The following is a 27,088-nucleotide window of genomic DNA, read 5'->3' on the forward strand; positions in this document are numbered from 1 at the left end:
ACACAACCGACAAAAATGAGTGCCTCCAAGAGGCCTCTGTGCCAACAAGGTGATTCACTTCTTGTGTGACTTTGGGAAACTCACTTCTCTCTTCTGGAAACCAGTTTCCCCCCTAAAAAGTTGGAAGAGTTGAATTAGTAAACTCAGGTCTCTTCCAAATGCCAATTTTACCATTCTAGATTTCAAACCACGGAGAGAAACCTAGAGGGAAAGAACTGGAATTGTGACATGCCCCCCTTCCTAGACTGGGAGCTGCAAGCACACGTTTAAATGCTGGATCACACAGCAAGCCCCCAGGCCACAGAAGGCAAGATTACACTTTGAAAAACAAACCCAAATATAGTCTGAAGGCTCAGCTGGGTGGGGTGAATGTTTCCCTAAATCTGGGGCGTGAAATCGCGCATACATATATCTCTCTCTCCTCATAAGGTGAGACCTTGGGTGAATACAGAAAGAAGAGAAAAAGTCATCCCTAGGATGATTATAAAAGAAAGTAAATCTGGTTCAGCTTCGCTGAGAAAAACATCCAGGCCATTCTGGAATGGAAACAACTCTACTGACTTCCCTAAGGAAATAGTAGCTAAGATACCGTGGAGAGCGTCTGAGATCCCAAGGGCGTTTCCAGCATGCGCCTGCAGCCCATCAGCACCTGAGCTAACCTTAATCACATCTATGTTAAGATCCTTTTCAAAAAGTATCCACTCTATTTATAAGATCCTTTGCTAAATACACATGTTCACTTGTGCTTAACTACAACCTAACTACCATACTCCCAATTCTAGGTACAGAACCAATATGCTTATAAACTCAAGAGTCTACTACAGCAATGAAGCACTGACTATATATGCCACTTGGGAGGCTATGTGACATTTGACAAGGTCTACGATACAGGAGAAAAGGCAAACACCCATCTGAAGAAGAATTACAGCCCGCTACACAAAGCCTCAGGGGGTGGATCCGAACATCCACCCCGGGAGCAAGGCCCACCTAGCATTTGCAGGATCCCACTCCAGGCAGTACTTCTCAACCTCCTTAGCTGCAACTTTTAGTAAGAAATATGTTTTATCAGATGATCACCTAGTACATACATATGTACTATATATCTCAAACAAACGTTTTCAAAAACAATATTCTTAGGATATGTATACACTGAGTGGCCAGATTATTATGATCTCTGAACACATAATAATCTGGCCACTCAGTGTGTGTGTGTGTGTGTGTGTGTATACATATGCATATATACATATACATATACATATACATATACATATACATATACATACATATACATACATATACATACATATATATATACATATACATACATATATATATATATATATATATATATATTAGAGGCCCAGTGCATGAATTCGTGCATGGGTAGGGTCCGGCCAGCCTGGCCAGGGGCGGTTGGCCGGCCTGCCTGCTGGTCGAACTCCTGGTTGAGGGGACAATTTTCATATTAGCCTTTTATTATATAGGATATACACTGAGTGGCCAGATTATTATGAGTTCAGAGACCATAACAATCTGGCCACTCAGTGTATATGCTGATATTATCTATTCTTGCCTGCTTCTTTTTTAAAACAAATTCTGGTCACAACTTACTAAATTAAAATTCATAACCATGACTCACCATTTGAAAAACTCTGCTACAGGACACTAATTTTATTCCAAATACCCTCTGCATCATAATGATTTCTTTTCTAGAATGTGGCAGAGAAAGGTGATCAAATTCATCTTGAATTGTATTCCAACTACTGAAAAAGTCCTTCCTCATACCAAGCAAACATACAGCTTACAAATTACAAAAATGACTACAGTATTTCTTGGTAAGTGACTCAGGGCTCCAGGCTAACCGCCCTCCCTTCCCACACGAGGAAGCCAGGCGGCACCCATACCTCATCCGGTAGTGGAGCCGGAGCGATGTCTTGTCGTCGACAGTAATGCTGCGATTTGGAGCGTACCAGAGCTTGGTGCTCTCGTCATACAGGGCAAAGAGGTTGTGGCACAGGGGAGAGATACCTGGGGAAAAGTAAAGAACATATCAAAATATCAAAGATAGATATATTTGGCTATCTGTTTCCAATGCATGACATATGCAACATAGGAAATTCTCTCATCCAGAAAGAATCTAGGTCACATTTGTATTCTCTTGGGGCAAATAAGACTTCCAAGCATGTTCAATCAAGCAGTTTCAATAATAATAATTAATAACTACGGCTCCCCACAATAGGTACTATAGCTCCTGGCAAACCAGATTTAAACCTTTTGAAATGGATGTCTCATGATATTTCTCAGTGTCTACAACACAGTCTTACCAAATCCTGCTTTTAAAAAAGGCTATCGGAAGAGGTTTCCAGACCCCCGCCTGAGCTCGTTCACCTTGCTAATCAGTCAGAAACATTCTTGGAGTTTGAGAGGTCCCCAATCTGTCTCCTACAGAAAACATTTAAACAATTCTAATATATATATATATATTAAACATTCAAAGAAGTTTCTGGCAGTAGCAGATAAAATTATGTGTTAGAATAAGTAACCACAGTGATTTTTTGTCAGTGATTAAAATCTATTATCATTAATAATAAATATATGTAAGCACTCTGTAGCATTATCATAAATATTTTTAGTAGCCAACTAAGCAGCAGCTATATGCTTAACAAAGGTGGTTCCATAAGCTCCCTAGCCTCCCCACCCCACCAACTGCTTCTTTCAATACAAGAAAGACCGAAAAGATAAAGGAGATATGAAGCCAGGAAAGCACCTTTTCGCTCACTTCTGAGTCCGAGATTAACATTACACACACCTGTAATCTAAAAGCAAGTGGGCAAGGGAGGAAAATGATTGCAAATAATCGTATTTCATGTGCAGTCAGGCCGCAAACCAAGACACAGTGAATAAAACCAAAAACAATGTGAGAATATGAGGTAGCTGGTCCTTGTTTCCCAAATTAGACATCTGGAGTGAGACAGACAGCGACGGGGACTCTCGCCAGCCCGGCTGCCTAGGCAGGGACTCTCCAATGAACAGGCTGAGTTAAGAAGCTGCAACCTCTTGACATCTCAATGCCTCTGCTGAACCCCTCATCTCAATTCCTGCTTCTCAAGTTATCTGGGAGCCACCCCTTCAGAAGTTATATTCCTCCTCGTAACAGAGAGAATGGAGCTAAGCTGCAAACAGCATTCTCTCCGGGAACAAGGGCAAATGACTTCTGGATCCAGTATTAAGAGGACCGTGTTTCAGGTATACCATTTTTTTATTCACAAAATGGCTTTTGTGGACTGGCCTAGAAACCGAGGCCAGTTGTATGTATTTCTTCATACATTTGAATGTGCAATGACATACATATTTAAGCATAATTCGTTTATAATCATCCATCTGTCTGTAATTCTCTACAGGTCTGATTCTAATAATATTAGTATTCATAAATAGGAAAATCAAAGGTATCTTTTTATATAAAAGTATGGAATAATAGCAATACTTACATTGCTGAGGGTTAAGTGTCAGGCATCAGGCTAACACACTCTACATTTATTATCTTTAAATTCTCCTAACACCTAATGAGATATTATGTATGCCATTTTACAAATAATGAAACTGTGGCCTCCCGAGATTTAGTTTGATTCACAGTTACTCGGTTAGTAAAATGCAAAGTTGGGATTCAAATCAAGCTAGAACTACTGAGTAGGTGAAATAAGGAGAACTAAAATTATAAAAATTTGCCAAATGATAATGAAAAACATGGAAGAAATCAATAGTGCTCCCAAACACCACTTACTATTATAATAAGAGCTACAAGAATGTGGCATCCCGTGTTCATGCATTTTCAAAATCAATAAATTTCTGTAACATTCTCCTGAGTCAGTTAGAATAGAGACCGCTAATTCTCCACAGAGTGGACTTAAATCTCTACATTTCTATGACATGACTTTGGGGCAAACACGGCCAATGACTCCAAGTTTAAAAGATAATGAAAAAGGCTTTATTTTGTTACTCAGTTTGGCTTTCACCTTCTGAAGGCAACAGGCTAAGTTTAGTAATATAAGCCTCACTTTTAAAAAAAATGGATTGTTGTTCACAGCCTCACTGTCCTTTTCACAACTTGGCAATCTGACCAAGCCACAAAGTGACACTATATTTCTCACTTCACCTCAGCATCACATTGGAGGTGGGGGTGGGGGCGGAGGCAGGCCACAGCCGCAGGATGAATCACACTGGTCAGAAGTTTTGAACAATTTATGATATTAAGAGGTGCTACTTATTGATCCTATAAGTTTGTGCTTTGCTCATTTAGTGCTGATATTATTCAATTTCACGGATGTAGGGGAAATAAAAACTAATTTTCCACAGAGGGCAAGCATTGTTCCCGGGTATCCCACAGCTCATTAGTGACAGCAGGAATAAACCACTTTGCAATGAAGAAAGTGAAACTCTCAGAATTCAAGTCACTGGCCTAAGGTCAAGGGTAAGCGAGTGGCAGAGGCAGGGCCGAACCCCTGACTCCCAGAGTCCACACCTCTCTCCGCTCAACGAAGCCATCAGGGCAGAGACACCTGGATGGGCTTCGGGGATGGTGTACCACCGACCGAAACCCACCCCTGGGCCCGGGCAGCAGCCGGTACTCACAGCACGCCTGCGCCGCCCTGATGCACAGCTCCTCCGCCGTGTACTCCCCGCTGCCCAGCCGGAGGGGCTCCCTGTCCGGCAGGTAGAAGAGCACTTCCACCCCCGGCTCAGGGGCCTCCAGGTTCACCTCGGTCTTCTTGGAGCTCCGCATTTTAGCACAGAAAGCCATGGCATTGCAGTCCTCTTTTATATTTAGATACTGTAAGGCAAATAAGACCGTGGTCATTCCGTGTGCTGAGAGTTCCAGCAGTAAAGCGAAGTGTTATGAAGGTGAGCAAGCAGAAATCCGTGGTACTGGGTAAGTACCTCTCTCTGCCCCTTCCCTCCCTGAAAATCAAATGCACCAGGGCTAATGACATGTGAAACTATGGAAAATAATCTATTACACATTCTAATTAATTATTCGTTGTCAGACCATATTCTCAAAAATCAGAATCATTTTAGACAGGTTTAAATTTATTTTCTCTATTTGCACACAAGCTATCGTTGGAAAATGTGGCTCATTCTGGAACCACTAATGCTAATGATACTAGCATTGCTGCTAACTCGACTGGGATAATTTTACCTTTGAATAGAGCTACGGCATGAATCATACTGTCTTTTTTAATTTTATATCTATCTCCCACTAAACTGCAAGCTCAGTAAGGGCAGAAATCATGTTTATCTATCTCCAAGCCCCCAGGACCCAGCCCAGGGCTGGCTCTTACATAGTACACACAAAATGACAAGTAATTCATGTTCATAAACCACATGGAAGGGTCATGAAAATTAATCCAAGGAGCCAGGTCCCCGGCACCCCATGGGCAGGCAGGAGGATGGGCAGCACGCTGTGGCAGCAGAATGAGGGTGGGCAGCCTTGCTTTGAAAGGGTCAGAACTCTCTGGTGAGAAGCTTGTAAAAAGTCATTTATGTGAGTCTCTTAAAAAGAGAGAGCAACTAGGGTCAAAGAGCCAACCTCAGCAACCTAGTCTTGGGCAAAGCCAGAAAGGAGAGGGAAACCCCTACACATTCTTTCTTCCCCTCACCCCACCACCAATGGCCTACAACTTAATTTCCCTGACCTGAGGTCTCAACTTTCCTCCTGCCTGCCAAGCCGGCCTTCACTTAGCCCCCAAAGTAATGTCTCTGAAACACAAGTCAGGTCCTCCAAAGGCCCCCACGACCTACAGACCAATCTCAACTCCTAACAGAGCCCTCCGTCACCTGCCAGCTAGTCTCACGAGTCTCATCTTTTATCACTCCCAGCCTCTTACTTCATGCCTCACACCCACAAAGCTGCCATCTTCTTGCTAACTACCTCTACCCTCATCTGTCCCCTCAATGCTGTTTTTCTCACCTTCCTGACTTTGCTCATGCTGATCCCTCTACCAAAAATACCTTTCCACCACATCCCTTTCCTGGCAAACTCCAATTTTCTTTAGAACTCAGCTCAGATGTTCACTCCTCCAAGAAGCCACCTCTGCACCTCCATCCTGTTCCCTAAGTTGATGCTCTCTCCCACACTCACCTCCCTGCACTAACGACACCTTATTCATGTGTCTGTCTCTCTCTTACCTGCTTGTGCTGGGAGTTCCCTAAGGACAAGGACTATGTCATGCATCTTTGTTTCCCAAGTACCTAATACAGAGGCTTACATGCTTACAGAATAACCCAAGGGGGCTCCTCAAAACAAGACAAGTCACATGGGACAGAGAGCAATCATGGTTGTCTTCACCAAATTCATGTGCTTGGTCTATTAGCTGCCTCGGTGAACTAAGACAGTTATAGGAGGGGCGTAAGCTAGGTATGCTTCAATGCTACAAACTGAGAGCCATTCAGTTTTACTTGTGTAATCTCTAAAATGAACCTGAAAACCAGAATCTCCCAGAAACCAGGCTGAAAGACTAAGCTCATAACTTACTTTGAGGTTCTGATCAACTGTTAAGCAAGAAAGTTCTAAAACTCAACCCTGATTACCCAAATTCACTCCACAATGAAAAATAGAGACGGAGAATAGAGTAGCTAAAGTCTGCTTCATAGCGAGGGATAAACCTTTGTCCTGGAGATTCTATACAGACATGGCAGGGGAAGAAGTCAAAGATGGTGTTACCCTTTCACCCTGAGGAGACAATCAGGCAAGCATACATAATTACATATATACAAGATGTGGCACCGTTTGAAATGGGGGGAAAAATACAACCGATAATGTCCAACAGGCGAGGACTCCTAAACAAAATAATAGCAACAGAGACACCATGCAGCTGTTAGAAAAGTTGACATAAAGCTCTATGAACCAACACTGAAAGGTGTCTATGACATACTACAAAATGAAAAAAAAGCACAATATGTGTATGTGGTTATACATATCTACAATCTGGAAAAACATACAATTAACAGTAGTGAATGTCAAGGAAGGTTCACAAAAGAACTTTAACTTGTACTTTTAAGGTTTTTTTAAGGCAGAACATTCAACATTTGAAATGAACAAAAATTAAAATACCGATATTTAGGAACTAAAGGATTTCACGATCAGTTTCATTATTCTTTTTAAAAGCTATTTTCCTTTTTGTCTTTAACATGCAAATGTACATACCTGCATTTATTCGGCTGTCCAATGTCCCCCAAAAGCAGACTGGATTTTCTTCTCTACTTTCCAAAGCCCGTTCAGAGCTGAGCTACACAAGGACAAATAAACAAATCAGCTGCAGAGGTAATTGCATCAGGAAAGAAGAGGACACTTTCATTAAGGAAGCAGCCCAAACCATAAGCAGGCAGGAAAAAGCATTTGGGAGAAGAAGGAAAACAACAAAAAGCAATGATGAGGACACCCAGCGGGCAGAGAGGCAGCTTGGGGCGTAAACATCAGAGAAGATGTTATTCTGGCTGCTTCAGAAAGGAAGCGGGGACTTTTGCTTCCTGGCGCAGAGTGCCCTGTCCAGTGCAAGAGAAGACTGTGCACCTTCCGTCAACAACCTCTCTCCCGAGGCTGTGAACAATGGTTTGGGACGCCCAAAGATGCGCGCGCTTATTTCCTATTTCCATTTCCTTTAGAATTACCCTCCTCCCAAAGCGGTCTACCCTTGGCCTCATTTTAATGGTAAGCCAACATATGGTATGCTGATGGGGGAAGGCCTAGGAATAAATCTGACAATGCTTTCAGTTCCCCAAGTAGTTTTTGAGCCATTCTTATTTGAAAACTTAAGTAGCAAATAAAGCTCCCAAGCTACTCCCTGACCTTACATCAAAGCCTACTGAACAGAACACCAGCTTGGTTCTGTAGAATTAAAGTGCCTGGTCCCATACACACACACACACAGACACACACACACACACACACACACACACACACACACACACACACACACACACACACACAGCTCTGTATTGTCTTAACAACTTTCCTTGCTGTTTCTCACAAACTCTCTTTTTTACCAGTAGAATCAAGCGACTGTTGCAAATAAGGAGCAACTACCCTTAGTGACTTGAAAGTGGTTTCCAAGTTAATACAGGTCGTTGTCTCAGTTTCCTGTCTATCATCCAACACATGTGTATCATCAGCATGCATCTTTAGGAAGAGCAGTCCCAGGTGTGAGGTGGCAGAGTGGCGCGGCGCTGGAGAGAATGACGTGAGGCTGCAAGGCCACCATTCCCACAGGACCTGGCAATCCAAGTGGGAGATGGCACAATGGAAAACATAAAAGCAATCTAACATCAACAGTGTGTGTCCCGATGGCATCTTCTGTACCTCTAGCTAACTCTGGGGACTAAGACTGGTGACGGCTAATTTGGGAAGGCTTTCTGCAATGGATGAGACTTAAGCAAAAGTAACAATAGGAGGCCAAGCAGGGAATACAAGTATGAATTCTGATGTGACAGCTTTGACTTGGCTATTTTAACATGGACAATTTTAACACAATTCAAAGAACAGATCACTAGGACTTTTAGCTTTTAAAATGTAATATAATCAATTATTTTAATTAAGTGAATAGATACCCTGCCCTGCATCAAAACAGCAACCTGAAATTAGCTACATGCTAACGCCTTGCTTCTGCTCAGAAGCAGGGTTTCAAATGTCACGTTTAGGATACTCAACAAGTATGTATGAACAGTTCTAAGTGCGAACATCTGAGCTATATCAAGAGGCCACAATGAAGAACAAGAGTGATATGATCCCTGATTACATGGAGCTTATGGTCTACAGGACCAATGGAATCAAACAAAAAAGCACAGAAACGGGTCATTATAAAGAGCTTAAAATGCCCTGAAGGAAAAAGAGAGCTCATGTAAGAGCAATATGATATAGCATGGAGTTCAAGAGGGAAGTAATATTGACCTAAGTTGTAGTGGGTAACTAGGGAGGAGGGGAGAAAGCAGTCTGGGTGAGGGAGTAGCATGTGCAAAGGCCCTGTAAGAAATGAGGAACTAGTCTGGTCTCTCCAGCTGCACACATAGGAAAATACCTCCAATACTCCTTTTTACATCTGGACAAAGACCAGCACTAGCCAATTTATAGGCTTGCCAACAGCATGTCTGGGACCTTTCTACCCCAGATTTCTTGTAGCACGCCACTGTAATCTGTTGCCGAGGATGAATAAAAATTAACCAGATGATCTCCATGCTTTAAAGCATTAAGAAGCACATCTCAAACCAGGAAAGGGAAACACAATCGGAGCCTTTCAGAGCAGGAAGAGACCCGGAAGTTCCACCAGGTGCAGGCTTTCAGAAGAGATACAACATAGAACTCACAAAGCATTTTAATATGCACCATCAGATCACGCACGTGTTACTTGAATTTAGGAGCTGTGGGGTTGCTCTGGGCCTCATGTAAGATTCGAGAATCAGACAAAAATCACTAAAATTCTTCTAGAATTAGGATTCTATGAAAACCTGTAATCAAGCAGAGTTTGGTGTTTCCATTATTCTTTTTCCACAGCAAGCAACATTATATTGAAATCACATTGTACCTAATTTCCAAACTGATCTCCAGTATTACTGGATAGGATAAAAAGGTATCAATTTGTGATGCTTAACTTAGAGATTAAACTCTCTGGGAAAACAAGATCAGCAACAGAATTTCTAGACAATATGCATTACTATGATGCTTTATATGCTGATTCAATAACAACAAAATCCCTACTCTTAGAAAACTGACATTCTAATGATAAAAATGTTTAAAGCACTTAACAGAGATGCTGCGCATTATCCTAAGCGCTTAAACCTCGGTCTGCTGATCCAGTTCATATGCAATGACAACTGTCCTCACTCAGGATAACAAGTGGTTTTTGGTGCTACAGCATTTGTGTAATGGCTTCATTCAAATAAACATTTCTTTCCAAAACAAAACACACAATATGATCTAGCTACTTATTTTTACAACAGGTAGGAAAAGAGCAAGATCCATTTATAAATACTTTGGATAATTCCAAGAAATCAATTCAAGCTTCTTGCTACAGGATACAAAAAGAAAATCTTTAATGTTAGAAAAACTGACCCGATGGAATCACACAATGCTCTTTAAAAATAACCTGATTCACTGGGTTCCATTCTCAACGCAGATGAAAACAATGAGGCTCAGAAAACAGGATGGATAAAAGTGAGTAATCAAAAGGTTTTGATGATAGCAATGAATTCATCCCACCCTAATCCTACATAATAAAAGGCTAATATGCAAATTGTCCCCTCCACCAGGAGTTTGACAAGGGAGGGGGCCGGCCCACCAACTGCCCACGGCCCCTCCCCCTGGCCTGACCCCACCCATGCACAAATTCGTGCACGGGGCCTCTAGTTTACTTATAAATTTTCAAGGATTTGAAAGAAAACGTCTTTTCTTTCCATGAGAGAGGACTAATTTTGTGGCTCAATCTTGTAGATGCTTCTTAACATGGGGGGCGGCGGGGGGAAGAAATCAGGGAAATTTTGTAGATTCTCAGGGTGGTTTTTTTTGTTTGTTTTTTATAATTTTTGAAAGTCTTATGTGAGAGACAAGTACATCTGATACTTTCTGAGTGAGGGAAAAGTAACAGAAACAAAACATAGTCTGGTGAGCCTGAACAAGGACTAAACTGCAATAGCTGGGATATCACTATTTTCCAAAATGCACAATTCCAAAATATCTACTTCTGAAAATACTGAAGCCCTCTTATATTTTCAAGGATATCTTCTGAAATACAGGTATCTGTATAAGGAAGAATATACAATTAAATTTGGAATAGTGGAGAAAAGAGACATAAAAACAGACCATATTAACTCACAAATATGACCAAAGGCCACTGCCAGATTTATATGATGAAAATAGACTGGATGACAGTTAAAAATCAATGACAATCAAAATATAATACTTTGGGTACCTGATTGTTTTTACTAAACAAGCAGTTATACTTCCAGTGAATTACTTTATGTATGCTTTAAGGAATTAAAGCCTTTAATCTCTTAAGTAGAAAATACAAATAAAACGTTAATGAATTAAGGTATGAACTTGGGAAAAAATTTAAGAAATGTTATTAGAAAATGTCCTGAATAGAACCATAGTCATAGAAGCATCGAACAGACAGTCCAATCTATGAGGGAAGGCTGGGAGGGGGGGGGGGGGGAAGAGATCAACCAAAGGACTTGTATGCATGCATATGAGCATAACCAATGGACACAAACAGTAGGGGGGGTGAGGGTGTAAGGGCATGTGCTGGGTAGTGGGGGCGGCCGGGGAGAGGTCAATGGGGGAAAAAGGAGACTTATGTAATATATTAAACAATAAAGAATTTAAAAAGAAAAGAAAATGTCCTGAAATCAGCTGCTTAATACCTTAAGAAATTGTAAGATTAAAGATATAAAGCCTTGTCCTAACCCGTCTGGCTCAGTGGATAGAGCGTCGGCCCACAGACTGAAGGGTCCCGGGTTCGATGCCAGTCAAGGGCATGTATCTTGGTTGCAGGCTCAATCCCCAATAGGGGGCATGCAGGAGGCAGCTGATTAATGTTTCTCTCTCATTGATGTTTCTAACTCTCTATCCCTCTCCCTTCCTCTCGGTAAAAATCAATAAAATATATTTTTTAAAAAGATAAAGATGTTAAGCCTTAAAAAACTATTTCAGCAGGCACCCGTCTTATGGTTGGTGAGGAAAGTAATACAAAAATACAAGCTCCTAAAACAAATAATAAAATAAAATACAAGTTCCTAGAGGGCAGGGATTTTTGTTTCTTTTGTTCAGCGCTTTACATATTAAATGATCAATAAGTAGTTAAAACAGTTGTTCAATGAAAGATTAAGGTGACAAACGAAGCAACCTATGCAATGGAAACTTCACCCTAATCCAGGGTGTGTGGGTTCTTAAGGACTTGGTACACAAGGCAGGTGATGTGAAAGTGTGCAGAAAGGTGTTTAAGTGCTAAAGCAATATAACATAGGCTTTATGGCAGAAGGTGAAGGTGGGCTGTGCGCTTGCTCAGAAAAAATGAATAAATAGGAATTCTGAACAAAAGCCTGGTCACAAATCAAAGTCTTGTTCACAAATCTCAGATGACACAGAACAGCAGCTAAAAGCATGAGCTGGCGTCATCCAGACCTGACTTTGGGTCCCACCCTCCCCACTTACTAGCTATTGTAATCTTAGGCAAGTTACTTAACATCCCTAAACCACAATGTTCTCAGCTTTAAGTGGAGGGATAAAATAGTGTATATCTCACAGAGCTGTTAAGAGATGCATTAATGCACATAACGTGCCTAACAGATTTAGCAGGCAATAAGCATTCAGATTTTGGGCATAATTTCTGTTAAACTGATTAAAGCTTGATGGCATACAGTTCCAGCCAAGGAGAACGAACATCTTATGCATGGAGCCAGGCACCTGTACTTAATTCCCATAAAACCAGGAGAGGTTCTGGGCCAATCAGTGGGAATGCCACGAGTCAAACATGTGACTCCTGGTTTCAAGGATCTTGCTCTTCCCATAGGAGGAAAACCACCTGCTTTATTAACCTTTTGGAGTCAGATGCGCTACCGTTGCGCAACGAGGTCCTTATTAAAATGCCCCCATCACCAACACCATTGTCTTCTCTGCCCTTTTTTTGTACTTTTGATAGTCTCCCATCCACCTAGGAGACTGGTCTCATTCCAAGGCCCTTCCCTCCAGAGACTGTCATTAAAAAAGCCATTAAAATGCCCCAGCTTTGCCTGCGCTCCAGCACACAAACCAAGGAGCTGCTCTGGTACCACGACTGCAAGTGTGGGGAGAAGTCCTGGTGGCCCTGGCACAGGCCAACCCCACGGGGGCACGGAACCTCCACACACACACACACACACACACACACACACACACACACCCAAGACCCAGCAAGCGACTTTGCTTCCCTTTCAGCCTCGTCACAAGGGCTTCACGCCCACAGCAGCTTTGAACGTGACTTGTGTCTGTTGCTCCCAATGCTTTGCCAAGACCCAGAATAACTGTTCTGATGAAAGTATCACAAGATACTCTGCAAAGCTGATGGATTCCAGCAGAGGACTAGATAATATAAATACAAAATCTGCTGCTTTTTACCGTAAGCAAGTCGCAATTATGGCTTTTCTATATGCCACTCCTGCCACACAGCATAACTCACTTATGACTATAGCAGCAATTCCAGGAATACCCCAGAACCGTAAGTGCTACTGCATTTACAATAAACTTCTAGAGATGCTCAAACAATCAATGACAACTCGATGGGCCAGGGCTCTCTGTACTGCTCCCAATGAGCCTGCTCTCCCTGAGAGGGTTTCTGATCAAAGTAAATATAGTACTTTGCTTAATTAAAGTCAATAAGTGTCCTTCCTAAGAACTGCATTGTATCAAGAAGCTTTGCTACTTTTTCTTTTTCTTCTTTTACCACTGATACAACTATAAGGTTGTTGAAGGGCACAGAATAGTGGTAGCAGAGGTGGACACACCAAACATGGAGGGTGGGGAATGGTTTGTCATCGTAAGTGCTTTTAATCATTCTTGCACCATCACAATAAAACCTTGCACTTTACTAGTAGAGCTTGAAAAGGTTTTCACATCTATAACCACATTTGAGTCTCACAGCCTCTTTCACAGATGAGAAGATTCGGCTTCAAACTTTCCCACGGTCAAGTGGCCAGTGAGTGGCGAGACCAGGCTCAAACACACTTCTCAGCCTCCACCTCACTGCCCTTTCAGTTTGGCACACTTCCTTAGGCAAGGCACAGGAGTTTGGGGGGATCTAAAGAAGTGCCCCAATTAAATCTAAGCTCACCAAATCCTTACAGTATACTAATAGCTGGCAAGATAAACATGTACAGGGGAACATCAAGAAAGCAGATGTGGAAGAGATGCCGAGAGACAGGCAGTAAGAACTACAGGAGTCAAGTGACCAGGGAGAGTAGAATGAGTTTCCAGCTTCGAGGATTAGAGAAGATTTTAAAAGACAGAAAGAAAAGGTGCAAGGGTTCTGGAAAAGGACCAGGAGGAAGGAAAACAATGAGGATGGATGTGCAGGACGGCATACGCAGACCAGGAGGGATCCTGCAGGGAAGAGGGCAATGGTGGAAAGGTGAGGGATGGTGGATGGAGGGCAGTGTCGGTAAGCCAGCTCCCTCCGGTAGGGAACAAGAGAAACTACCCATCAGAAAGCGGCCCAGTTCTAGCCCAGATCTGCCAGGATCTGCCTGGTCTAGAGCAAGCCTCTAAAGCAGCAGTCGCCAACCGGTGGTCCGTGAAGTCCAAAAGATTGGCGACAGTTGCTCTAAAGCTCTCTGAGCTCAAATCCCGTGCAAAAAAAGTACTTATCTGTATATATAAAAGCCTAAGTGACTGGCTGACCAGCCAACCGGCTAACTGGCCAGTAGCTATGATGCATACTGACCACCAGGAGGCAGACGCTCAGTGCAGGAGCGGAAACCACAGGCATGGAAACATGGAACAGACTGATGAATCTCAAAGGGAAAGGGGGGAGAGGGGAGGGCGGGAAGAGATTAACGAAAGATCTTATATGCATACCAGAGGCCTGGTGCATGGATTTGTGCATCTGTGGGGTCCCTTGGCCTGGCCTGCAGGGATTGGGCCGAAACCAGTTCTCTGACATCCCCCAAGGGGTCCCGGATTGCGAGAGGGCACAGGCCAGGCTTCAATGTCTGTGTGACATTAGGCAAATCTTTCAACCTGTTTTGAGTTTTCTGTTTCCTCTGTAAAAGTGAGTTAATAAAAGTATCTACTTTATAGGGTTATTGTAAAGATTCAAAATTTCTCTAAATCTCTTTTTCTAAAGTAAGTCTTTGGTGCACACTCAAAAAGCTCACAGCTCATTAAGAAATCAGTGTTCTGTGAGTATATGCAAGGTTTTAAAAACCTTTTAGATTAAAAAAAAAAACACACAGAACAAAAATCCCTATATATTACAAATGTCTGAAACTATATTATGCTGCACCGTGACATTAATTTTTCATTAATTTGTACTTTCAAAATGTCATGGTGCAAAGACATTGAACCTCTTGCTGATAAGCCATATAACAAAGCCTGAAGGTGCCTCACTAAGTAAAATAAACTAACAAAAACGCATCACAAAAAGCCCGTGCAGCACAGCTTGCTGGAAAGAAAAGAACACAAGATGTATCAGCAAAGAAGAGTTTGACTGACTGCCAAATACAAGACACACCCAACCAAAGCAAAACAGCACTTGTTCAGAGAAAGTGTGAGGTTGGGGCTGGTGTAGCTGGTCCAATCCAGAAGACTTGGGGGGAAACCAGTGTGGTAGAGTTCAACCATCAGGCCAAGAAGACCTGGGCCAGGATAACTGGCCCTGCCACTTAGTAGCTGGGTGCAAGTCACTTTTTCATTTTCTGTGGTTGTTTTCTCAGCTGCAAAAAAGAGTAACAGTAATTCTTTTACAGGATTGTTTTAAACTCTGGGAGAAAAAAAATATATACAAGCCTATGCCACATGAGGCATATATAACAGCATGACCATTATGCAGGAGGTGAGATTTGAACTGGGCCTTTAGGAGGTGGGGAAGATACAAACAGGATGAGAATAGCAATGGACTAAGGGAAACCCTCCAGATCATGGAAACGTGAAAGAAAACAGCAAAAGAAGAAGGGGAGGGGGTGTAAAACCCTTTGGAGACTGAACAGAAGGGTGGTGTGGAACCGAAAGAAATAAGGAAAGGGAGAAAGTTAAGGCCAACTCACAGTGGACCACAAATGCCCACACCTAAGGAGTCTGGACTTTCCTTTGAAGAGACAACCCTCAAGGAGAACTTAAATCCCCAGACTCACATGAATTCTTCAGAAACAAGAAAGTTCCCCTTGGACGGGAGTGTGTGCTGTATGGGGGTAGGGGCTCTCAGACACAAGGAGATGATGGGGGAGGGGAGGAGGCTTAGGGACACTTGACATTCAAAGGTAGAAAAACAATATCCTTTAAGTATTTAAAATGAATCAAATAGTTCTTGATGGACATGTAGGCATCGTACACTGCACTCCCCACTCCTTGCCTCCCTTGAAGTGTGAATATCCCAGGACAATAAAAGTTAACTGAGCCCTAACCTGTTTGGCTCCGTGGATAGAGCGTTAGCCTGCGGACTGAAGGGTCCCAGGTTCGATTCCGGCCAAAGGCATATGCCAGGGTTGTGGGCTCAATCCCCAGTGTGTGTGTGTGGTGGGGGGGGGGGGGGGAGGGAGGGACGGGGTTGTGCAGGAGGCAGCCGATCAATGATTCTCTCTCATCATTAATGTTTCTATCTCTCTCTCCCTCTCCCTTCCTCTCTGAAATCAATAAATATATTTAGAAAAAAAAAAGTTAACTGAGCAAATAGTCCCTTTGCTACCAGTAAATGAATATTCATTTGGGGACTCCATACCCTAGCCATACCTTACTACACACACATACTCTCTCACACAAAGAAGAAATATGTTTCTTAAATAAAAAAAATGAGAAGCTAGTTTTTTTCTACGAATTATACTGTGAATGAGTCAGAGAAAACTTTCCCGAAGCTTTTTCCCTTAAGACTGAGCACAGGAAGGGGGCGGGGGACCCACATTCTGCTGGTGATTCATCCTCCTCCACTGTGCAGTCTGAGGGAGGACTGCAGTCTGAGGACTACCCTTGGGAGTCCCTCTCAATTATTTTTGTAACATCTTGTCCTTGGATCAAAGGGAACACAGTCAGAAATAGGAGGCCAGGAGGTCATGTACTACTCAGTGGAATTGTTTACCCCACCCCGTTTCCCTATTATCCAGAATTCAGTGCTCTGAATAACTGATATAGGCACTAACCATGTTTCCAGGGATTTAAATATGGAAGAATTCCCAAAAGTCGCATTGAATGGAAATTTATCTGCCTTTGATGATTCTGAAGATTGTATCAAGACCTTCTTTCTCATGCCTTCGAATCATACTTTTGACCAATTTTCATTTCACAAAACGGTGAGGGGTGAAATGAGGGTGGGAGAACCCAGTTAGTAGAATTTGCATAGATAAGTTCCCCTGTATATCATCCATTTAAACAGAGAGTGTCCATCAGTTCACAGAGCTTTCTGATGTGTGGCCAGCCAGGTGGTCCCTGAGCATTTCTGGTCTTGGTCAAAAGAACTGTGCTTGTACCATGTACTACACCTGTACTCATGGCTAAGAAAAGTAGAAATGCAGGTCTTCTGATGCCAAGTCTCACAGATCCCAAACTGCACAAAAATAAATATAAATGAAGGAACCTCTGCATTTTTAGCCTTTCTCCAAATGAATGCGAAAGAGCAAAGTTGGCTCAACCATTAATAAAGATTAACTAATCAAAGTCAATAAAAAATTAATACAATTATATACTTTTTACAGCTTACAACAAAGCACTATTACTCCTCAATAATTTTAAGTAAAATTTCTCTTATTTTACTCATAAGCAAACTAAGACCTAGAGATACCCAGTGACTAGTGAAAGGTCACATATATTTATTAACTGGGACTCAAATCCAAGTCATCAGGAAGCAAAGAAAATGGAAACAACTAAAGAAAAACATGACAAGTGATCATGGTGAAAAGATCAAATTTCACTAACAAATTAAAATAAAAGAATGCCATTGTTATGTATCTAATCAGTAAAGGTGGTAGATACAAGACTGGATTAGGTATAGTATAAATTACCATCATCTTCAAACTATAAAATAGTTATTTAGACTCATGTTAATAACAATATGCACTCAAGAATACAGAAAAGTATCACTGAATAGTCACTATTCAATTTTTTGGTGCAACCTTCCTTGAGGACAATTTGGCTCCACGTGTCAATTTGGACTTCGAAATCCTTGTTTTGTTTCAGCAACTGCAAACTATATTAATGAAAAAAAGCAGGTTACAAAATAGCACATAGAGGATGTTCCTAATTATGCAAATAATCCTAGAGAGAGAAAAATGATGGAGGATGGGGAATACCATAAGAAAAATTACCTACGTTTACAGTGATTATCTCAGGTGCTTGTGGGATTAGTGATTACTCATTTTGCATGCTTTTTAAGATTTCCAAGTGTTCTACAACAACTGTGTGATACTACTCTAATCAAGCGGGGAAAGTTATTCCCCCAGGGATTCAGAAGAGCCAACTATATAAGCCATCATATCAATAACTCACTCTGCCTGCTGTAATTTTAATTACTAGTGACCTGAAACAATTAAGAAACATGACAAAACAAAAAGTAACTATTTGCTAATGAGATATTAAGTGCTCTGACTTCAGAGGAGAGAGATCGTCAGACAGGTAAGAGCAGAGGTGAGCCCCATTCCAGATGAAGACAAAGATGTGATCAAAGGCATCAATCAGGCAGAGGATCAGTAAGCCTGTTTGGGGGATAGTAAGCAGAAGACAAGCATATTCATCAGGAGAAGCAGGAGACAAGACTGAGGAGGTAGGCTGGGGTCAGACTGAGCAGAAGAGATGTTGGTGCAGTGAAAAGGGGGCCTGGGAGTCACAGACCGCTCACACATCCAGCCGGTGAGTAAACCACAATCTCAAATTAGGGCAACAGTCTCCTGAAAAGTTCCTGCCTTCTTTGTCAGGTATCCCTGAAGACCATCTTTCCTAAGAGTAGGAAATAAAGGAGTTTAAGATGAAAGGGTAAGATTTCAGATGTGCAGTTTAGAAATATGACTGGCTGCATTGTGGAGGCTGAAGTACAGGCAGATGACAAAGAAGGCAGGAACTTTTCAGGAGACTGTTGCCCTAATTTGAGAGAGAAAACATGGATGATGGAGAGAGGTGGACAGAGACAAATGAGTTAGAAGACTGTGATATGGCCTCATGTCTGGCTTATTTCACCTAATAATGTTTTCAAGATTCATCCATGTTATAGCATGTACTAGTATTTTATAGCTAACCTGCACTCCATTATATGAAGGCATTTAAATTTTAGAGAAATAAAATAGTAGAGGTAAAGAAACTCCTTGATTTTAAAAATCACCACAGAAAGCAGAAAACAGTATTATCAGGTGTGTATTCTTTACCACAGTTTTCTCATTTAATCATGATAACAACAACCTTGTAAGGTCATTTCCTCAGATGATAAAACTGGGGCTCATAGAGATTACACTGCCAAGTGTAGCTAGTAAGTGGTAAAACCACAATAGCCAATATATTCTCCTCTCAGCAGTAAAATCAGTCCTACTATTTGTGCAACCCGTAAAACTAAGCAGCATCTCCATGTTAAGAAGCTGATAAAAGCTAAAGGACAATGTTCCAACCCCTCATTCATTTGCTCATAGGAGTGTTAAACTCCTTTGTCCAAGCCCACATACGGTCCAGGGATATAACATGAACCCTGAGGATACACAGTGCCTTTATTTACAGAGTTTCTTTCTTTTGGTGCATTGTGTTATAGCATGTTAAAATGAGATACTTGAGAACATTTAAAAGAAAAGAATTAAAAGGATGAAGGTGAAACTATGAGAAGGAGAAAGGATGATCTACTAACCAGAAGAAGATGGGGATGGATGTGCAATAGAACCCCTCAATTAAGAGGGGGTGCTAGTTGTATGCCATTATCCTTTCTCCCCCTCTTCAATAATTTTTAGCTGTGCACATGGATGCTCACAATAAAGACTACAAATGCCAGCAAGATATATAATCATGTGAGTAAATTCTGGTGAATGGGATTCAAGCAAAGTGTTGTATGGCAGCATCTTTCCAAGAGGCTAGCATAGATCTTTGCCCCTTTTTCTTAATCTCTTCTAGAAATGTATACAGCCTCTAAACTTTTTAAAGGTGAGCTTCCAATATGAATGGGATCATGAAAGATAGGAGGATTAAGTGGCAGGGCAGGGAGCCTAGTGGTTAAGTACACAAAGTTTAAAATCATACACCTGGGGCCTAAATCTGACTTTTCACTCAGGAGGGTATGTCAACTTAGACATGTTCCTAAATCTCTGAGCCTCAATTCCTTTATCTATAAAATGGCTTTAATAAATTGTGTTGGGAAAACTGGACAGGCACAAAAGAATGAAACAGAATCACTATCTTATACCATACACAAAAATCAACTCAAAATAGATTAAAGAGTTAAAAATAAAACTTGAAACCATAAAAATCCAAAAAAAAAAAAAATAGATGCAGACTGAGAAGATACCATATATATGCCATATTTCACTTATATGTGGAATCTGAAGAACAAAATAGAAACAGACTCATAGATAGAACAGACAGATGCCAGAGGGGAGGAAGGATGGAGGGTTGAGTAAAAAAGGTGAGGGGATTAAGAAGTACATATTGCTAGTTACAAAATAGTCACAAGGATGTACAGTAAAGCACAAGGAATATAATCAACAATATTGCAATAACTATGCATGGTGCCAGATGGGTACCTGAAATATCAAGGGGAGTACTTTGTAAAGTATATGATTGTCTAACTGCTATGCTGTACACCTGAAACTAATACCAAATAATGTTGAATGCAAACTGTAATTGAAAACTAAAATAAAAAAATAGGTGGGAGGATCCTTGACATCAGTCTTGGAAATGATTTATTGGATTTTACACCAAAAGCAAAAACAAACAAGTGGGATTACATCAAACTAAAAGGTTTCCACGCAGCAATTCTACTTCTGGGTATTAATCTGAAGTAAATGCAAACACTAACTCAAAAAGATATCTGCACCCTCATGATCATAGTAGCATTATTTACAAAAGCCAAGTCATGGAATACAACCTATGTGTCTATGACGAATGAATAAAGAAAATGTGACATACACACACATATATGCACATACACACGGAATATTATTCAGCCACAAAAAGGAAGGAAATTCTGCCAATTGCAACAACATGGATGGACCTTCAGGGCATATGCTAAGTGAAATAAGTCAGACAAAGACAAATACTGCATGATCTTACTTATATGTAGAATTTAAAAGCAAAACAAAAAATGGAATTCATAGATACAGAGAACTGGTGGTTGCCAGAGGCAGGGAGAGAGGGGGTTGGGAGGTGAGTGAAATGGGTGAAGGTGGTAAAAAGATACAAACTTCCAGTTATAAGTAAGTCCCACAGATATAAGGTATAGATAGTGACTATTGTTAACAATACTGTATTGTATATCTGAAAGTTGCAAAGAGAATAAATCTTAAAAGTTCTCATTATAAGAAAAAAAATCTTTATGTGTGGTGATGAATGTTAATTATATTTATTGTGCTAATCATTTCACAATATACACATATACTAAATCATTATGTTGTACACCTAAAACTAATACAATGTTATATGTCAATTATAAATGAAGGAATGAAGGAATGATCTCTGTTGATCTGATTGAGACAGGAAGGTCTAAAGTAAGCAACATGCTAGAAATGTATTAAAAGGGGAAAAATGTGAAAAATATCTCAAGAATTCAAAAATAAAAGGGAGGGAAGAAACCAAGATGGCGGCATAGGTAAACACCTAAACTGCTGCCTGGCACAATAATTTCAAAACTACAACTAAAAGACAAAACGGACATCATCAAGAACCACAGGAAGGCTGGCTGAGTGGAAATTCTACAACTAGAAGGAAGGAGAAAAGCACACTGAGATTCAGAGGAGGTGCGGAAGGCAGAGGTACAGAGGCACGCACACAGAGAGGGCTGGCAACTGAGTACGAGGCTGGTTTTGTCAATCGGGAGGGAGACAAAAGCTCCCGACTGCTCTGAACTCCAGTTCCGCGCAAGACTCTGGGGACCCAGACTCATTCGGGGAAAAACTGGACTGTCTGGCAGCAGGCGAAACTGGAGGACAGCTTTCTTTCAGAGGTGCTTGCAGTGATTACCGCGGGACACTGAGGCACAGGGGCCTCTTAGGGCAGGGCTGACGGGAAGCCATTGTTGTCTGCTCCGCCCTGAGACTCCACCCCATCCAAGCTGAGCACAGAGGCTTTTTCAATCTTGCAAGTCTTGTCCCATAAGTGTGTCTCCAGCACAGAAGTTCTCCCGGCATAGACACAGCTGATCCTCACAGCCAATTGGCCTGGAGATCAATTCCTCCCAGTGATACCAACAACAATCAAGGCTTAACTACAACAAGACTGTGCACATAGCCCACAAAGGGGTGCACCAGGAGTGTCCACCTCAGGTAACTGGGGAGGCTGAGCCACTGGGCCCTATAGGACACCTAGCACACAAAGCCACTCTATCAACTCAAGGAAGCAGCCAAAATGCAGAGACAAAGAAACAGGTCACAAATGAAAGAAATGGAGGAAAGCAAATGACTGGATACAGGGTTTAAAACCACGGTTATAAGGTTTTTCAAGAATTTTATAGAAAAGGCCGATAAATTTAGCGAGACCCTCGAGGATATGAAAAAGGACCAACTAGAAATTAAGCATACACTGACTGAAATAAAAAATAATATACAGAGATCCAACAGCAGATTAGAGGATCATAAGAATCAAGTCAAAGATCTGAAATACAAAGAAGCAAAAAACACCCAACTGGAAAAGCAAAAAGGAAAAAGAATCCAAAAATATGAAGATAGTGTAAGGAGCTTCTGGGACAACTTCAAGCATACCAACATCCGAATTATGGGGGTGTCAGAAGAAGACAGAGAGCAAGATACTAAAACCTATTTGAAGAAATAATGACAGAAAACTTCCCCCACCTGGCGAAAGAAATAGACTTACAAGACCAGAAAGCGCAGAGAACCCCAAACAAAAGGAATCCAAAGAGGACCACACCAAGACACATCATAATTGAAATGCCAAGAGCAAAAGACAAAGAGAGAATATTAAAAGCAGCAAGAGAAAAAACAGTTAATTACCTACAAGGGAGCACACATACGATTGTCAGCTGATTTCTCAACAGAAACTATGCAGGCCAGATGGGAGTGGCAAGAAATATTCAAAGTGATGAATAGCAAGAGCCTACAACCAAGATTACTCTACCCAGCAAAGCTATCATTCAGAATTGTAGGTCAGATAAAGAGCTTCACAGATAAGAAAAAGCTAAAGGAGTTCATCACCGCCAAACCAGTATTATATGAAATGCTGAAAGGTATTCTTTAAGAAGAAGAAGAAAAAGAAAAAGGTAAAGATAAAAATTATGAACAACAAATACCTATGTATCAACAAGTGAATCTAAAAATCAAGTGAATACAAAATCTGATGAACAGAATAAACTGGTGAATATAACAGAATCAGGGGCATAGAAAGGGAGTGGACTGACAATTCTCGGGGCGGGGGGGAAGGGGTGTGGAGGGTGTTTGAAGAGACTAGACAAAAATTGTACACCTATGGATGAGGACAGTGGCGGTGGGGGGAGGGTAAGGGCAGCGGGTGGGGTGGGAACCAGGTGAAGGGGAGCTATGAGGGGGGAAAAAGAGGAACAATTGTAATAATCTGAACAATAAAGATTTAAAAAATAAATTTTAAAAAAAATTTTTAAAAAGGGAATAATACTAGCTCATCTCTTAGTGCTGGTAGTAAAGTCCATGACAGGAATAAAAGGACTACAGGATTGCTTCTGTGACAATAACTCTAAATGACACCTTTGTCATGAAAGTTATGCTAACACCACCCACTTATACTCTAATCAACACATCTGACTCAAGAGTCAGAAATCATGTCCAATGTAACCCTACAGATTACTCAATCAAAAGCTAACTTGGGTCATCTCCCTGGCACATCCCACACTCTTGGGAAAGTTACCAACTTGACTACTAGTTCCTGGAGGGCAAGAACAAGATCTTCTCTTCTCTATGGCCTCAAGGAATAGCTAGCACAGTGTTCTGAAAACTAATAGGTATGCATTTGTTCAATAACACTTACAAATGCTACTATGTGCCAAGCACTGTACTAAGTGCTATAGTGAGGAAAGAGAAAGACAAGATTCTTTAATACAGAATCACACATAACTTTTTAAATGTTGATTTAGTCAATGAATCTAAACCAGAAAATGTCATAGCCAGGAGTGATATTAATGATTAATTCATTCAACCTATTCATATTATAAGTGTGGACAAAGACAAAGGGAAGTTCAGTGGCAAGCACAAAATAAATGTAAGGATTAGTTTAAATTAGCATTCCCAAATGAAGTTACATTTCTAGAACAGCGGTCACCAACCGGTGGTCTGCAGACCACTGGTGGTCCATGAGGTCCAAAAGGTTGGAGACCACTGTTCTAAAACAATGATAATTGTTCTATACACATATTGCTCAGAAAATGGGGAGAAGAAAAATGGAAGTCCACAGTGAAATAAATTGGGAAAACACTAGTAAACCAAAACTAAACAGTATTTTTAACAAGAACTCTTAACCTTTAATATGTTAATTAATGTAGTGAGTCTCTAACTTTTGAAAATTATTTGACTTAGGAACTTCTTTTTTAATGGAATGTAAATATTTGGAAAAGTCTTAATCAGATGAACTTTATGCTCTCTTTCACCTTTTAAATCTCTATATATAAAAGGCTAAGTGACCGTCTGACCAGTAGCTATGATGCACAATGACCACCAGGGGGCAGAAGCTTTGACTAGTAGCTATGACTCGCACTGACCACCAGGGGGCAGATGCTCAATGCAGGAGCTGCCGAAGCTGCGGTGACTTGTCAGCAGCAGTTCTCGGGTGACACACCCTGGAACCAGAGAGGAGGGAGCCTGATTCTGGGGTGTGTCACCTGAAAACCACCTTCTCTCAATCCAGGACCCCTCAGAGAATGTCAGACTGCCAGTTTCCGCCCAATCCCTGCAGGCCAGGTTGAGGGACCCCACCTGCCAGAGGGACCCTGCTCACTCCACAGATGCCCTTAGAGCCACAGCACCGCCCCAGGTGTGGCCGACTAGGGAGGGACCACAGGAGGTTGGCTCCAGGGCATGTCCGGCCCATCTTGCCCAGTCCCACCCCACTGGCCACCTTCTAATTAATTTCCTTTCAATGTGCAGGAATCCATGCACCAGGCACTAGTTTTATATAAATTTACCTCTGAGTATCAATCTCAGAAAGCTCCCTTTCCTGGGAAAATAATTTAATATACTAGATTCTGTATAAAAGGCATTCATCATTCACCCATCTATTCATTCAATTATATTCATATTTTCTCTTTCTCCTTTTCCCTTTTCCCCAACCCCCTTTCTCTCACATGTCCTAAAATTGAATAAACATAAGCATAAGAATAAAATCTAAAATTCAAGTATAATCAGATCAGACTAAAAAGGTACTCATAAAAGTGGGGGAGCACTAGCCACTGTGGCTCAGTTGGTTGGAGCGTCATCCCTTGCAGGAGAAGGTCGAGTGTTCAATTCCCAGTCAGGGTATATACCTAGGTTGCGGTGTGATCCCCAGTCAGGACATGTGCAATAGGCAACCAAGCCCTGTATCTCTCTCACTTCGTTCTTGTTCTAGTTCTCTTTCCCTCCTTCCTTCCCTCCCTCCCTTCCTAAAAAAAAAAAAAAATCAATTAAAAAAAAAAAGTGGGGGAGAACAGGGCATTTTTGCAATGTCACCTCAAGCAGGTGTTCTGGAAGGTAATGCCAGGGCAAAGTTACATTTCCCTATTTCTCAATAAGCCAAACATCTGGAGAAAGTCCTTGCGATTCTGAAAATAGCAAGTAGGCACAAAGAAAATAACCCAGGAGGGGTGGGGAGACAGAGAGAGGGGTACACTTAGGCCCAACTCTGTCCCAAATGATCCTCTGCCTTTATTTGCTTGGCTGTTTTGCCTTTTTCCCCTTCAACCCACTTGATTTTCCTGTTTTCAACCCAATCTTTTTGCAAGTCTCCTCTTTTCACCATATGATTGGATGAGTTATTGACACACTGGCAGCTGGCCACCGAGTCTTCCCAGAAGAGAGCCCACTTTTCCGGAAACCCTGCCTCGTTCCCAGTAAAGGGAAGATGACAGAAGGGAGGTGGCAGAAAGTGAGATGATGGCAGGTTCAAACAGCTTACTACGATTTGGGAACTCAAACAGATATCTGTTCATAAAAGCAGACATCAAAGTGTATCCAAGTCATACTAAATACACATAAATGTTTTCATGCATGTGTCAAATATTAGAGTTAATTTTTTTGAGAATGAGAAGCCTGTTAACGGTAATAGCTCATGAGCCCTCTGCTGTATATTTTCTTGGACCGATAAAAGCATAGGATTAAAGCATATGTTGTGTGGTAGGCCTGTCGTAAATTTTCCCAAACAGCCTCCCCACCCCAGTTACGTAACCTACACATTGGGAACCTCTGCTATCTACCAAATTCACACACACATACCTCACCAATCGCAAGCAAACAGATTTTCAGAAGAAAAATTAAGTAGAAAAATGAATTCCTTACCCATCTTCCCCTACTCCCCTATTTATTTATTCAATTAAGCAATAAAAAAATTCCCATTTCTATTCATGTATAATATCTTATATGATCCCTATAACAATTTTGAGAGAGAAGTCAAGTTCTAGCATCCTCAGTTTCAGAGGGTGGAGGTGCCTCCATTTCCCAATCTCCAAATGTTGGTGGGCCCCAGGATTCAGACCTTGACCTTCACCTTTTCTCTATCCACACTCACTACCAAAACAATCACATCCAGTTTCACGACTTAAATGCCATTTACATGCTGACAATTTCCCAACTTCTAACTCAGAATGCCCATCTCAAATACCCCATTACCTCTTCAACATCTGCCCTTGGAAATCTAATGAGCATCAAAAGCCTACATACAAAGCAACACTTGATTTCTGCAACAGCACACACCACTTTTGTCTTCCCGAGTGTTCAACCACTATTCACCACGACTTGCCATCATCTCACTCTCTGCAACCTCCCTTCTCTGTCATCTTCCCTTATCTGGGAATGAGGCAGGGTTTCCTGAAAGGTGGGCTCTCTTCTGTTTCAGAAAAAAAAACACCAAAAAAAAAAACCAGAGGTCAGCCTTGACATATTTCTTTCTGTCACATCCCACATCCACACCATTACCAATTCTATCAGCTTTAGCTTCAAAATGATGTCACACATCCAAAAATTTCTCACCACCTCCACTGCTACTACTGCTTCCCAGTCACTATCTTCATAA

The 27,088-nt window shown here is 41.4% G+C and overlaps 1 protein-coding gene across 1 annotated transcript in view; it reads right to left on the bottom strand.

Annotated features, from left to right (window-relative positions):
• JAK1 (Janus kinase 1) overlaps positions 1-27,088 on the bottom strand; it is a 134,462-nt gene that overhangs the window by 44,477 nt on the left and 62,897 nt on the right. Inside the window, exons 2-4 of the mRNA XM_054720877.1 lie at positions 7,202-7,283; positions 4,630-4,828; positions 1,905-2,028 (exon numbers count right to left, since the gene is read on the bottom strand). Of these exons, the coding sequence (XP_054576852.1) occupies positions 1,905-2,028; positions 4,630-4,828; positions 7,202-7,207 (329 nt within the window). The 5' untranslated portion in view covers positions 7,208-7,283. The remainder of the gene's footprint in view (positions 1-1,904; positions 2,029-4,629; positions 4,829-7,201; positions 7,284-27,088) is intronic.

The sequence above is a fragment of the Eptesicus fuscus genome, chromosome 9 (assembly GCF_027574615.1).
Source record: "Eptesicus fuscus isolate TK198812 chromosome 9, DD_ASM_mEF_20220401, whole genome shotgun sequence".
NCBI classification, from domain to species: domain Eukaryota; kingdom Metazoa; phylum Chordata; class Mammalia; order Chiroptera; family Vespertilionidae; genus Eptesicus; species Eptesicus fuscus.